The sequence below is a fragment of the Palaemon carinicauda genome, chromosome 13, assembly GCF_036898095.1.
Source record: "Palaemon carinicauda isolate YSFRI2023 chromosome 13, ASM3689809v2, whole genome shotgun sequence".
Classification (NCBI taxonomy): Eukaryota; Metazoa; Arthropoda; class Malacostraca; order Decapoda; family Palaemonidae; genus Palaemon; species Palaemon carinicauda.
The window spans coordinates 27,708,717-27,723,813 of NC_090737.1; the positions used below are offsets into that span (position 1 = coordinate 27,708,717).

The window sequence follows — 15,097 nt, forward strand, 5'->3', positions numbered from 1 at the left end:
GGAGTGACCTTAGCTTTCAAGAACCCTTCGATAGCGCAGGGGTATGGAAGAGGCAGTCTACCTTCACTGCTCAACACATTCTCCATAGGATTGTTCATTGCTACCCTACAAGTAATCTAATGCGCATTCAGATCGCTTTTAACCAAATTTAATGGGGTTGTAATATTAAGTTTCTTCTTTCCTATGAACATATGGTCCTTCATTCAGAGAAGAACCCTACCAGGTAAGTTCTAGATGTGGAAAATTGGTCTGTAGTTTGGTCAATCCTTCTGGAGAGAGGAGCATATACTCAAAAACCTATTACTTCCTCACAGCCTAGAAGGGTAACACCATCTTGCCAAGTTTTCCCCCACCTTGAATGGGTAGCCTGTGAGCTCTATTTTTTGCTTCCCTCCTATGGTCGAGAATAGATGCCGGTGAGTAAGCTTTCCCTTAGGGCTACCTTCGAGGCGCGAGTGTAGTAGGGTTTCTTCCCTCTTAACTGTGTCCCCTATTTAAAAGGACTCGTTTGTATTCATATTGGAACATAAGATAAATTTTAGTGATTTGTATTATTGCTTACTATACAAACCCCAGTCCTTTTAAGGTTTCCTGGCCACCTTGACCTCCCCGCAAAACAAGCTGGGACCTACAGAATGGCGAGTTGAGCCATGCAGGGGAACAGCCCAATCCCCTCTTTTTTCCCTCGCACTCCTGCTACTTCACCACACAGGATGCATTGTTTTTACTCCCAGGTCGGTCAGTGGAAGTAGAATTATTCCTATTTAAAAAGGACCTATATTTGTATAGTACTTGATAGTATCAGCATTTCTATTGTAAATATATAGGCTACATAGGTAATATTCATCATGGGGGCCAAAAAAAAACCATGACAAGATACATATTTTTAAAATGAGCAACAAATACACACACATTACTCAGCCAAATTAATCAAAAGTTATGACACCTCAGCACTCCTGGACTCAATATTAATCATTTGCACTAACCCCGATACAGTGTAAAAATTCTAATTTCATTAAACTGACTACATAAAAAACATTAAAATTCAAGGTAACATTATATACATTTCAAACAATATCAGTATTGTGTCATCAGCAAGTTGTTGATTAAAATTATCTTTTATAATAATTATGTACTTCAACCACATCACAGAGTTGAACGCTCACAAAGCCGACACAAAAAGTCCAAAAATATAGCATGGAGGTAAGGCAACATTTAATAACATTTTTATCTTTGTAGACTGTTATTAGCAAATGAAATGTACAAAGGCTGAACTGTATGAATGCTGTTGTACCTAGAAAAGAGGCTGCTTTTTAAAATGCGAGAAAAAAATAAAGGAATCTGGATCTTTAAAAATTAAAACTTTAGACACCGTACACTATTTAGTCAGCATGAAACAAAATTGTAATGAATAAAAAATATGCGTTATCAATCTTTGTGTGATGCTAGAGCATATAAGATGGGGCAACCATAAATGAACAAAGAACTTTGCAAAGGTGAAACCTGACTCACTAGTATAGGTTAAAGCTTGATCACTAACTACATCAGAAATAAGGGTTCAGACACCAAAAATTAAGAGATCAAATATGTACATATTATTCATGTTCAGGTAAATAGCAGCAAACATTTGGTATGATGGCAAAAATTTCTACTTAAACAAGGAGTCAGAAATGCTCATTCATAATTTTCAGTTTGGCCTTCCTAATACTGTGACCTCTTCCTCAAAATTTTTTAACAAATGTTACAATATTACCCTTTTAAATGCAACATGTACAGTATGTGTAAAATCTATTTAAAATATGTAATGTACATAAAATTCACAAAAGATAACAGGTAAAATTTCTTAGTTTTTTTTCCATAATCCACCTTATAAAGGAAATGTTTTATTATACTGACTTGACAACAAATAGATTTCAAGATGTGTCCTAAGTAATATACAAGTGTTCAATATGCAGTGGAACCATAGATAATAATGTTCACACAAGTTTCACCGGTACATATTTGAATTGGTAAAGTCATGAACCTCAGAATGTCCGTTCAGGCAATGTCCAGTCGTGACTATGGTCCCATAATATTTATGATAGTAAGAGGTACTAAACGTAACACACCTGTTTCAGGTCTTCAATGTACAAAAGCAACTATGCTGCCAGGCACACAATATTACAGTGATGTACATGTCTAACCTATAATGTCTGGTCACAATAAATGCTTGTTACTGGATTATATATAAAATAACATCCTCAACTTACAAACATTCAGAGATACAAACACAAATTCAACTGAAAATCTTAAATCTCAGATATTGTACCAAAATTTCAATGAAATACTGTAATAAAGCAATATATAATTTAATGCAGTAAGCAAGATGACATTTGCAATATGAAACAGGACTATTTGTTGATTTGCAGCTGAAAATTTTGTAGGCATGTGAGTTCGATGAAGCATATCATTTAACTTAGGCCAAAACTTAACACTTTATGGTGTACAGTATTTCACTTACTAACATTATCTTTATTCTAACCATGCAAATTCTATTTCTCAATGGATTGAAGTGGCTGTTGTTAATGTCCTTAGGTGTTGCCTTTGATTTATTTCTAGCTTTTAAAGTTCTGAGATTGGCTGTGAATGGAAGATATTACCTACCCTTGTTCTTTTCTATCCTAAAAGTTTGTGTAATTATCCTATATTTTTGTTTATTATCATTAAATTGATTGTGGTCTAATTTTGTAGTTTTCTTTATGTAAATTGAAATGATAATATTCACTTGTAGCTCTATCTCTTATACTCATACCTCCCTTCGTATACTTTACATCTTTACGCTATTTAGTCACTACAGGTACATGACACTTAGCTCTATTATGGGATCCACTAGTCCATATCACAAAGCATCTATTTCACAAAACATACTGCGGACATTAAGCAATGCATGGCTGAACATCTTGACTAGTTTCAGTGACAAACTACTGTAATTAGACAAGCCATTACAATTTTATAATATTAAAAATACATTCAAAACCTCTTTCATCACCAACATGCTTATTCAGAGGACATTAAATTTCATACACATCTTTAAAAATACCACATCTTTCCCTCTTTCACATACCAGGCAGATATGTTACAATGCGCAGTAACTGCGTAGATATACTTTGAGTTTTAGACTATCACAACGAATATGAGGGAAATTCTATGGATGGACAAAGAGAGTAATAAAACTTTACTGAGGATTTAGTAATTCTCATTTGCAAATGTGGACACATCATTTTGTGTTTCTAACCACATAACCTTTTCAATATATATGTAGCATCTGTCATGGTCAACATGTAAGAAATAATCCATAGCTTTTATACGTTTAGCCAGTGATTGTATTTCGTATTTGATTCCTGTTATGAATTAGGGATATACAAGAACTGCATATTACTCCTTACATGAATTGGAAAAAATATTTCAATATATATGGAAATAAACTGTCCTGGTAAATTCAAAAAGAAGCTACCAAGCCACAGTTCTTTTAACCCATATGATTTGCAAAAGTAAATTAATCTAAAAACCTAGTCATCTTATGATCCATAAATCAATATTATATACAGCATTTCAATATTATGCAATAGAAAATTATTCCCTTTATAAAAAGCAAATGCTTGAAACCTGTTTAACATATCCTTAAACAGTTATTCAAGAAATTTTTCCATAATGGTCTTTATTACACAGGTTTCTCTATTCACAAATCACAAACAGAACCCTGTGATTATTTTTATATAAGAGCATGAACATAATTTAAGGTTACTAAAGTACCTGGCCTTTAAAGATTACTGTTCTATAGAACTACAAAAAATAAAAAAAAAAAATAAAAATTGAATATTTCACCCCATATTGCCAATACTGGCTATTCAACTTAGTACTAAACCATTTCATACACTGCTGAAAGGTTTCAGAATCAAGAGTTCACCTGTAAATCAATAAATTGCTCAAATATATAAGAAATACCCACAGTAAGACAAAAATTATCAAACCTAAAACTTACTCTACTATACATACAATAGCAACTACTGTACTGTTTAATGAACAATAGGTGTAAAAAACTAGTCACTAATTATTGGAAAAAAAAATTCAATATGAACTAATAACATAATATAAATATTAATTTTTATTCTTTCATGGAAAAATAAGTCTCCTCTTCTGAAAATGTTGAGGATATTGTCGAAATATTTCTAGTTTCAAAGTTGTAAAGAAAGCTTTAAGCATCCTATCACTACAAACTCTAGACATGAAAGGGCATTTTCGTTTAGTTCGACTGAAAAGACACTTGTGAGGCTTGCTTATAGTTCACATTAGACTTGAACTAAGAATGAGTTTAACATTTACAGGCTTAGTTCATGAAGTTTCTCAACAGAATATTACCACAACAGTTTCTGTTGAATAACATATACATTCATAAGGCTTACCCTCTTTAACCCTGCCCTTCAGAAACTTAGTTTCTTAAAGCGGCCAATCTCCTAGAGAGAACATCTTCCTGATCTCGAGTACGTTCCCCAGTTGTGAGGGTACCAGTAGGAACAGTTTGTGCATCGTTAAGTTGGTCCATGACTTCGAGTCCAGCTTCATCAGCCACTTGTTGAATGAGAGCATCCACATCCTCCTTTGGTGTAGACAGTGTTGTTGCAGCACCCATGCTATCTTCCAATACCTGTTTGATTTATCATGTTAAAAACTCATAACCAATTGTGGTCAAAAGCAAATTTTTGGTAAATATGACAAAATCTTAGTCATGCATAACTGTTCTATACTGACAAAATTAAACAATAATTTAATTGTATAATTATACCTCCTGATAGCTTTTCAAATCAATTTGTCTATAATTTAGATAAAACAACAAAAATCCACAGCCCATTGACAAATATTCTATAATGCTTACCGATGTTCTCACATCCAAGTCCTCAAATTGTGACTCAAACTTGTCCATAACAGATGATATTTTCTGCAGGTCCATAGAATTGAGAGCCTGATCTAATGCTTTCACAACTGAACCCATATTTTTAGTAATACCTTTCATGGCCATTGCTGATTGAATCCTGTTTATAAAGTACATATAAATCCATGAAAAGCACTAAAGAATGGAAAATTGAAACAAACACATGCCATTAAAGCTTATTAAGGCAGATGAAAAAATTCTATTTATCCAAATAAATTCAAAGACTTTATACCTCAAAAACAAACAAAAGATAAACCAACAAATATTACCTAGACTCTACTGCATCCACTTTTGAAGCCATACGAAGGTATGATAAGGACTCGCTCTTTTTCCTAATTGCATTTTCGGCATATATTCTTGCTCCTTCGACATTACCCTGTTGCAAGGCCTTCTTCACTTTTCCTTCTTGAACCTGGAAAAGAGTATTGAGAGTAGTAAAAACATTCAAACCAATAAATACAAAGACCTGTTGTATAAAATTGCATTAGAGATTTAGAAATGTATTTTAATGAAAAACCATTTATAATTTAACCACATCGTCTCATAAAAAACTTGTGTATGAAACTAAATCATTTCAATTTTTTTCACTGGTCTTTAGTCTCCTTTCCATAGTGATAAACCTAATCATTCAGCCAGAGTTATAATTAATACAGTAAGGATAAGATTGATATTTAATAAGAATAATTATAAACAATGGCATAAAACTAAAAGGGCTAAGAGTCAGCTGCCCCTTAATTTCAACTTCAGCACATAAATAAATATGAAGCTACTGCCGAGATAATTCCCCCCCCCCCCCTTCATTAAAGGAAACAAAGTCTCGTATTAAAAAATGTAACAACAATTTAGGAGGTTGTTAGTGCTAACTGTGAAGGGTAACACTGGGCAGTTCATCTTGTAAGGGGCATAATGATGTCAGTGCACCTTACACTGTAAATTAAGTATTATTTGAGAGTTTGTTTAAAGTTCTATTCATAAAATTACTAATTATAAAAAAAAATTTAATCAATATGTATTTTTCCTAAACATACAAACCTGAGACCTTTAATACTGTATGAGTATGACTTCAACAAAGTTAGGAACGGCCGCTAAGCTTTTAACGAGGTGAACGCAGCTGACTGGCGGTGAAAGGTAGGAGTTTCCCCCATATCCGATAGGTAGCCGTACCTTCACTTTCATTTATGACCTGGGACTTTAAGGGGTGTTTGACACAGGCAGACACAGGCAGTGTTACTTGAAGGTCTCAGGACAAACACAAATTTATTAAAAATTTTATGAATTGTTCCTTTCTGTAGTATAAGCCTTCAACCTTTAATACAAGACTGAACTTATGAGAGCCAAATTCCTTATAGCCAAACTTACTGGTTTGCTGGCCTGGGAAGTGCCAATGCACTTTGCTCTTGTATGGAACAAAAGTAATGACTCCTGTCAACTACCTGAACATAAGGAGGTAAGAGGTGTTAGGGTAGGTCTTTACCAGGAAATGGTGGATGATCGCTGAAAAATCTATAACCCTATTGGAAACTTTCCTGCTAGGCAATCTGCTGGAGTGGGGTTCCAGTCCCGCTCAAGTTCAATAGTTTCTTGTAGTGTCTGCACCTCATCATCCTTGTGAGCTAAGAAGGGCAGTTTAGGGGAGCCTATAGGTCTACCTGCTGAGTCATCAGCAACCATTGCCTGGTCCTAACTCGGGTAGAGAGGAGGCTTCGGTGCTGATAGGTAGTAGGTTGGCCAAAGTACCAGCCACCTGTTGAGATACTACCGCTAGAGTGTTACGGGGTCCTTGGACTGGTCAGACAGTACTACATAGGATCCTTCTCTTTGATTACGGTTCATTTTCCTTTTGCCTATACACACACTGAATAGTCAGGCCTATTCTTTACATATTCTCCTCTGTCCTCATACCCCTGACAACACTGAGATTACCAAACAATACTTCTTCACCCCTGGGGTTACAGCACTGTAATTGTTCAGTGGCTACGTTCCTCTTGATAAGGGTAGAAGGGACTCTAAAGCTATGGTAAGCGTCTCTTCTAGGAGGACACTCCAAAATCAAACCATTATTCTCTAGTCTTGGGTAGTGCCATAGCCTCTGTACCATGGTCTTCCATTGTCTTGATTTAGAGTTCTCTTGCTTGAGAGTACATTCAGGCACACTATTCTATTTCATTTTTCTTCCTCTTGTTTTTTTTAAGTTTTTATAGTTTATATAGGAGATATTTTTCATGTTACTGTTCTTAAAATATTTTGTTTTTCCTAGTTTCCTTTCCTCAACGGGCTATTTTCCGTGTTGGAGCCCCTGAGCTTATAGCATTCGGCTTTTCCAACTAGGGTTGTAGCTTAGCAATTAATAATAATAATATCTTGTAAGGTCAGTCTCTAGGGCATTGCCACTGTTCCTTGCCTCTGCCATTTATGAGTGACCTATACACCTTAGAATATGAGTGTCGAATGTATAGGAATTATATGAGAAACTCAACTGTGACTCGGCATCAATAGTCAAAATATAATTGTCACCAGTAACTAGTAATTTCACATATTCCAGTACAAGTATATTCATATTCTTTGCCTTCTTTTTGTATTAATGTGATAAGTTTCAGCAAAATGAGTAGTGCGTGTGCATGAATTATATTCATCCTTTCCTTCAGTTAAAAGGCTGGGGGATGGGCAATATAGATCAATATAATTTGCAATACAAATTATATTGTAAAAAAAGGGGGCTCTGTTGAGTAGCTTGCCTGCATCAATCATCTTGTCCAGCTCTATAATGCCACGACTGCTATACAGTACCCCAAGATAGGGGGAAAAAAGAATTGAAAAAAGGCAGTCACTCTTATATTTCATCCTTGGACTTACAACTCGACCGCTATCCAACACGAGATGCTTCTTGTTCCATGAGGGAGATAGGCTCACTATACAACTTGCTGAGCACCTACTAGATGTCCCAGGGTAAGGAAATCCAGGAACTTGTGGGTATACTTCCGTGAGTAGTGAGAGGTGAAGGTTGTCGGGCGATTCAGACAGTCTGCCTTCAGCACTTGCACTATAGGCAGATTCTTTTTGATGGCTAAGGTAGAACTGATTCTCCTAACCTTGTGGGCTTACAATGTTGATGGTCTGCGAGGTGATTCGAGATGTTTTTGGAGATTGGTTCTTTTACCTTACCAATGTTAAGGAACAACCTCTGGTGTCCTGGTCTGAAGCACTGGGTTCTCTCAAGGTGGAGTCTAAGCACCCTCATAAGGCAAAGAAGGAAGTCATCCCGATCGCTAATCGCATCTTGTAGAGAGGAAATGGACTCGAACCTTGAGTCATGGACAATATGGTTTTAGGTCTTAACCAAAAAATCCAGAAGAGGATATTGAAACCTTTCCTTCCTTGGAATGACTCATGGCATAAGATATACAGTACTGTACCATGAATTTTACCTACCCTTAGATAATTTTGAGTGTCAGATCCCTATCTGAAACTCTTTGTAGGGTTTCATACAGCAAATGCCTAAGGGAGCTGAGAACCCTTGTAACATTTCAATTGCAGGTGTAAGAGTTCTCTGTGTGGACAAGACTGGTCAAATCATCTTTTAACAATGGAGAATTTCTACAAAGAGAAAAGGTCCAAGCCCTTCAATCTGAACAATAGCCTTTTACCAATAAGACTGAGGGGAGCTTATCTCAGCGAAGGTAAACGTAGAAATCGGCAATTAGTTGCAGATGCTCCAACCGGAGAAGTATCCCATCTACAACACCAATCTTCCCTGCTAGACAGTTACAGAGAATCTAAGCAGATATCCTAACATGTCCTGTGCAATAACTCATGAAAAGCCTTTCGCCCCATAAAGTAACAGGGATGCCACTTATTTGTGGTACTTCTACAGCCGAGGCCAAGAGAGGAGATGGCCCATTAAAGTAGTTCTACAGTTAGCTTGACAAGGAGCATCAGCAGATCTGGAAACTATTCAGACTGTGCCTACTTCAGGACCAACAGGCTTAGATTGACACTCGGGATCATCAACAGCCTGTTGATTACCGACATAACAGGCAAAAGGGATGTTGGAAGATCTCCTCCATTGGTGAAGACTGTTCTGGGACTGGAAAGCAGAAAACTGGGAGCGTCGTTCATCCGAGGGTCAAACAAGTCGATCACTAGGGATCCCCACATGCAAGAAGTCTTTCCGACATGTAGGGATGTAGGAACCACTCTGCTCCTACTAACTACCCCAGGTGGCTTTGAGTCTGCTAGTAAATTCATTTTGCCATGTCAAACACCCAAGTGTGTACCTGCTTCACCTACTCGCAGAGGGACGACGACAAGGTTTTTCCTTGCTTGTTGACATAGGAAACTACAGTCGTGCTGTTCTTCATTAGTGGCCCTATAAAACAGTCGCTGCTCTCATTTCGAACAGGATCCTTTTGTCTTTGGATCACAATCCTGAGATGGTCTGGTTTCACGTGTATGAGTCCACCCCTCTACTGATGCATCTGTGAACACCAGTATTTCCAGAGGTGGCGAGTCAAATAAAACTCCCCCGGTGAGATTTTCATCGTTCAGCCCTCATCTTAGATCATCTATCACTTTTTGTTCTAGATACCTGAAGCAATCTATGATGGAGGTGCCCGTGGGGCAAGATTCTCTATTGATGAGATTTTTCCTAGATGACATTTCCACTGCCAAGTGGAAAAAGAGCCTGAGCTGTACAGTAGTCTGGTTAACATGTTTGCGAGTGTGCATCCACAAAAAGTACATGCAGCTAGCGCAGAGATCAAACTTACGTCGATATTGAATGTTTGCCTGTACATGGGGTGGGACAAGCATCCTTGTAAGTGAATACAGTAATTGCTTGCTTCCTTCATAAACGTAAGCAGAAGCTAACACCAGTCTTTTGGGGATAGCGGCTTGCAAAAATAACCTTGCAAGGTTGTCCCACAAATTTGATGTGCAAGTGCTCCTAAGAGCTCTCCATTCCGTAGGGAAAACAAGCCCAAGAAAGTAACCCCAAAAGATTATATTGCATGAAACTCTGCGTCTAACGAGACTCATTGTGCCCAAGGGCATGCGGCGATTGGCAGTAAACCATATTTTTAGCAATAACCCTGAGGTTTTACCTTGGCAAGAGCGCATGTGCAACCAAAAGAGTTCATTTCAGCCTTTATGGGGTGTCAGCAACCGACTGTAGTTGTGTGAACCTCCTCAGGGAAGAGGGTTTCCCATGAAGAAGCATAGCCGTGCATGTAAGGGTTTTGTTGGCCCAGATGGCCAATAACAAAAACACTAGGCAGGTTTGTCCATTTGCCTGCAAGCGCTGGCGAGTATCAGCGAGTGCTGGGGAACATTAGTGAATGCTGATGAGGGTTAGCGAATGATAACGAGGGTTGGAGAACGCTGGCAAGGTTAGAGTTCACTTACCTATAAAGATGAATACAGGTAATGTGAGCAAGTGCACCACGCTACCGAAGTAGCACGCACTTAAGGCAACAGTATGCTAAAACTGTGTGCTACTTAAGTTGGGTTTCGCAAACTCGCAATGGGCATAAGAGTTCGCTCACCCACCTCGCTAGAGCTCAGTGGGCGGGTGCGCAACACTGCCCATGACTTCTTTGCAAAACTATCGTCTTTACAAAGTACTCGTGCTCAGCCTACCCCTTACAGGGGGTTGGTGAGTAGCCTTATGTCGTCCCCACGAAAGGGAACGAAAAAGTTTGTGCTGGACTTGAAGAACAGCTGTTTCTCCCTTGTAAGTTTTGGGACTTGTGCCAAAGCTCCACGAGCTTTCTTGTGCCCCAAGAGGTACGATGTAGGAAATAACAGTGAACCGTTATAGCCTACGAGTAGTTTCTCCCTTGAAAGAGATGGAAACCATGAGGCACATGTCCCAAAGGACCTAGCCTCACAAACCTCTAAGAGCTTTGTTGTGCCCAAAGGCACAATGTCGGCAATATCCCCGAAGACTTGAAGCCTATGAGACTCGTCAATGGGAGAGGCAGCATCAAGCAGTCGGCAGTCATCACCATCTGCGGCAAAGAAACCAAAGGAAAGTTGCAAACGAGACTTGTTTTGTACCCTGAGGGTACAGCGGCAATCATCAGTAACTGCTGGCAGTCATCTAACTCCTTTGTCGCCACGCTCCGAAAAGCAAGAGCGGAGAATGGACAAATCCAATTCATGGCCGAGGAATCCCCCGATGGGGAAACTACCCAAGCGAAGGCAGTCTCTCAAGTGGGAAGGAAAGGCGACCAATCCCTGTTGCTGCTGTCGGCAATTCTCCCCGTAGGCAGGAAGATTGCTGGACAGTGGCTGGAGGAGGGTAACTCGGCCTCAGAAGGACAAGTTGGCCAACACCTGGTGACGGTTAACTCTTCCTCGGAGGAGAAAGTTGTCCAACACCTGGAGGTGGACCTCCAGGCAACTCTCTCTGCTTTCCCGTCAACAAGCTAAGCTCAAGTTGAAGTTTGACAGCAAGTGGTGCCTGTGAAACGTACCAGAAGCTAGTTTCCTAGTTCATCCTGAATGGAAAACCAAGAAGCGAATCAGTCTGCCAATGTTCTCATTCTCACACCAAAGCTGCAGGAACAAAGGTGAGCGGAAGCAGTGTGTGCTGTAGTAAACTGAAACAATCTCAGAACTATTCCTTAACTGGGAGACCCAAAGTCCACAATGGAAGGTTGAAGTTGACGGAAGACTCTTCCCTTGGAGGTGGTTGCCGTTCTCACCATCTGAAAGAAAAAAGGAATTTTAAAATTTTTAGGCCACTTGCTTTTAATCGTAAAACGGCTAAAAAGTTTTGACGAGAGAGCAAGACTACGTCTTTATTCTACCGAGCCAAAATAAAAAGTGACGATTGTTTACTAGTACTTGTGTAAGCGGCGTGGTTGGTGTAACCCCGCTACCCCTCTACGCTAACTAGCAAATGATAGTTACACCTCGCAAAAGCTTTTAACGGCTGGTTCAGGTATCGCTGAAATAATACTCATACGTAGAGAGATAACCCCAAATCCTCATGACACAAAATCTACTTACTGTATCATTACTACTAATACATATCATTATAGACCTTCTAGAAAGCTTAATACAGTACTGAATAACTAAGTCTATGATATTTCTATCTATCTACTGTATCTACCATGGAATTTCCCCTAATTTTGGGGGGTAGCCGACATACAAAAAAGAACAAAAAGGGGATTTTTCTTCTCTTCGTTCCTCCCGGTCTGATGAAGGAATCAACCGAGTTTAGTTGGTACTGTTAGGCTGCCACAGACAACCCTCCCCCCATTATAAACTAAAATGAAGCTTCATATGCTGAATCCTCTACTGCAGCTACCTCAGCAGTCACCAAGATGACCAGAGGAAGCAGCAGGGACTATCAGAACTATGTCACAATCGCTCCCCATTCATTCATATTTCTAGCACGCTCTTTTGCTTCTCTCACATCTATCCTCCTATCACCCAGAACTCTCTTTACTCCAACCATCCATCCAAACATTAGCCTTCCTCTTGTACTTCTCCCATCAACTCCTGCATTCATCACCTTCTTCAGCAGACAGCCATTTTCCATTCACTCTACATGGCCAAACCATCTCAACATGTTTATATCCACTCTAGCTGGTAATTTATTTCCTATACCCATTCTCACCCTCACTACTTTCTTCCCAACCCTATCTAATCAAGATACACCAGCCATACTCCTCAGACACTTCATCTTGAACACATTCATTTCTGTCTCTCCGTCGCTTTCATCCCCAACAACTCTGATCCATACGTCACAGTTGGTACAATCACTTACTCATACAAAACTCCCTTTACATTCATTCCTATCCCTCTATTCTTTACCACCTCCTTCATTTTGCCCCTATTCACTTTCTGGCATACATCTGCTTTCACTCCACCATTTGCAGCAACAACAGACTCCAAGTACTTAAACTGATCTACTTCCTCAAGTAACTATGATATAATAATCTAAATCTGTAATGTGCATGGTTTTCAGTTCCATCATTAAAATACAACCTACAAACAATATAAAACAAACCTACCTTCTGATCTTTTTCTGCTTTTTTTGAAAGTCTTTCCATTTGCTTTCCACAAAATTTCAATTGAAACATGCAATCTGCAAAAAAAAATTGTATTAAAATACACACACAAAAATTTAATAAAAAATGTTTTAGGCATAAGCTACTTACAAAAAGGACAAATTAGCAGATAATTTTTATTTTTCCTAACAATACAAACCTTTAGCTATTTATTTGGGGTATTATTTTCGGAAAAGCTGAAAGGAATAGCCATTAAAATTTAACGAGAGTTAACTACTAATCCCACTAGTTAGCAGGAGGGGGGAGGAGGTAGTTAGCTACCCCTCCCACTTACATACCTGTGAATGAGCTCACTTTGCTTGGAGGTAGGACTTCAAGGGGGATAGGGCTGGCAGGTAAGTTTGTATAAATAACTAAAGGTTTTTATCCTTAGGAACAATATAAATGATCTCAAAATTTACCATTTATTCTGTAACTGGAATACAACCTAAGATGACAAATTCGTAGATAATTTGTATTTTTCCTAACTATACAAACCTTAGCTATTTATTAGGGGTTACACTTTTGGCGGAGCTGAAATGACGAGCCATTAAATTTTTGGCGAGGGTTAACTACCCACACCGCTAGTTAGCAGGGGTAGGGGGGGTGGACTTGCTACCACTCCTGTGATTTAGTCACTTTGCTGGGAGGTAGGACTTCAAGGGGGATAAGGATGGCGGGCAAGTTTGTATAAATAGCTAAGGTTTGTATAGTTAGGAAAAATACAAATTATCTACGAATTTGTCATTTGCTCCGTAACTGGAATACAAACCACGCTATTTATTAGGGGTGACTCACCCATTAGGAAGGGTGGACGTTCCTGCCAATCTGGCTTTTGGCTTTGCCCGGGGGCTCCTTCTGAGTATGTTAGTACTAAAAAATAAGGAGTGTCTGGCCTCGCTAAACCTTGCTGCGCAAGGTCCGCGGCCTACGCAAGCTGTGTGTTGAGACATGCAGAAGTGTGACTGTCTAGATAAAGTTATTCCGAGTCTATGTAGGAAAAACCTAATGTAACCAAGACTTTCCAATACGACCTCACCAGGGTATGGGGACGCAACAGTATTAGCTTAATACTAGGAACACAAGGGAGCATGGTTTACCTGCAGTGGTTTGAGGTCAGCTTATGCAGAGAACCCAGGATGCTGCTTTCCCCAAGAGAGGGTAGGATGAAGAAAAGAATAAGAGCCAGTCAAATTTTTTCATTCACGCAGACTAAAACCGGGTAACAGTGCCCTCAACCTTCTGCTACTTGTCCCATAAGGAGCTTGAGGTATACAACCAGCTGTTGTGCAGCCACCACTGGACCGATAGAGATCGTATCAAGTTCCTGTGGGTCACGTCTTGCAGAAGAAAGGTTGTGAAAGTCACCTGGAGCATTCACATCCTTTCTTGTAAAACCTGTGTCACAGAGTAATCTGCTAAGGACCAGGGACATATCTATAGCTATGCCCCTGACACTATGATTCGTCATGTCGCGATGATGTTTTGGTGATCCTTCTCTAGTCTTTTCCAGTGCTGATGACAAGAGAAGGAACACGGGTGGGCTGTTGCCGTTTTCATTAGGTAAAGTCTCATATCTTACCCTGGGTACAGTAACGAATGATCTGGATCGTCCGTTACCGAGAGGAGACTTGTGTAGGATCCGGCAACATACTCAGGTACGAAACTGAACATTGTCTTTCGCCCTTCTCAATAATCGGCGATGTCAAAAGAGAGACCATGAAGTTCCTTGACTCGTATGGTTGCTGTCCGAGTGTGTAGGAATATTGCGTTCTTAAATCAGGAGAAAATTTGTTGCCTGGTGAAGTGGAACATAAGGAGGTCCCTTTAAGGATTGGAGAATTTGCACCAAGTTCCGAGAGGAAGGTCTCAATTCCGACAGGGGAAAGGCAAGTTGTAAGTCCGTAGAAGTTAGGAAAAGTCTATCGATGAAAGGGTGTCCCTTTCTTTCAGTTTGAAGGTGAAGGATCAAGGTTGAGTGATCATCTTTACCTGTCGAAACTGAATAGGGGGTCTTTTCCTCTTGTATATACTCGAGGATTCCACTATTGCTGGAATCGAGGTAATGAGT

General features: G+C 39.3%; 1 protein-coding gene across 1 annotated transcript in view; it reads right to left on the reverse strand.

Annotated features, from left to right (window-relative positions):
• Window positions 1-871: 871 nt before the first annotated feature.
• Window positions 872-15,097, reverse strand: part of LOC137652245 (charged multivesicular body protein 1a-like) — a 35,320-nt gene continuing 21,094 nt past the window's right edge. The window contains exons 2-5 of the mRNA XM_068385487.1: window positions 12,991-13,064; window positions 5,239-5,381; window positions 4,913-5,069; window positions 872-4,684 (exon numbers count right to left, since the gene is read on the reverse strand). Of these exons, the coding sequence (XP_068241588.1) occupies window positions 4,469-4,684; window positions 4,913-5,069; window positions 5,239-5,381; window positions 12,991-13,064 (590 nt within the window). The 3' untranslated portion in view covers window positions 872-4,468. The remainder of the gene's footprint in view (window positions 4,685-4,912; window positions 5,070-5,238; window positions 5,382-12,990; window positions 13,065-15,097) is intronic.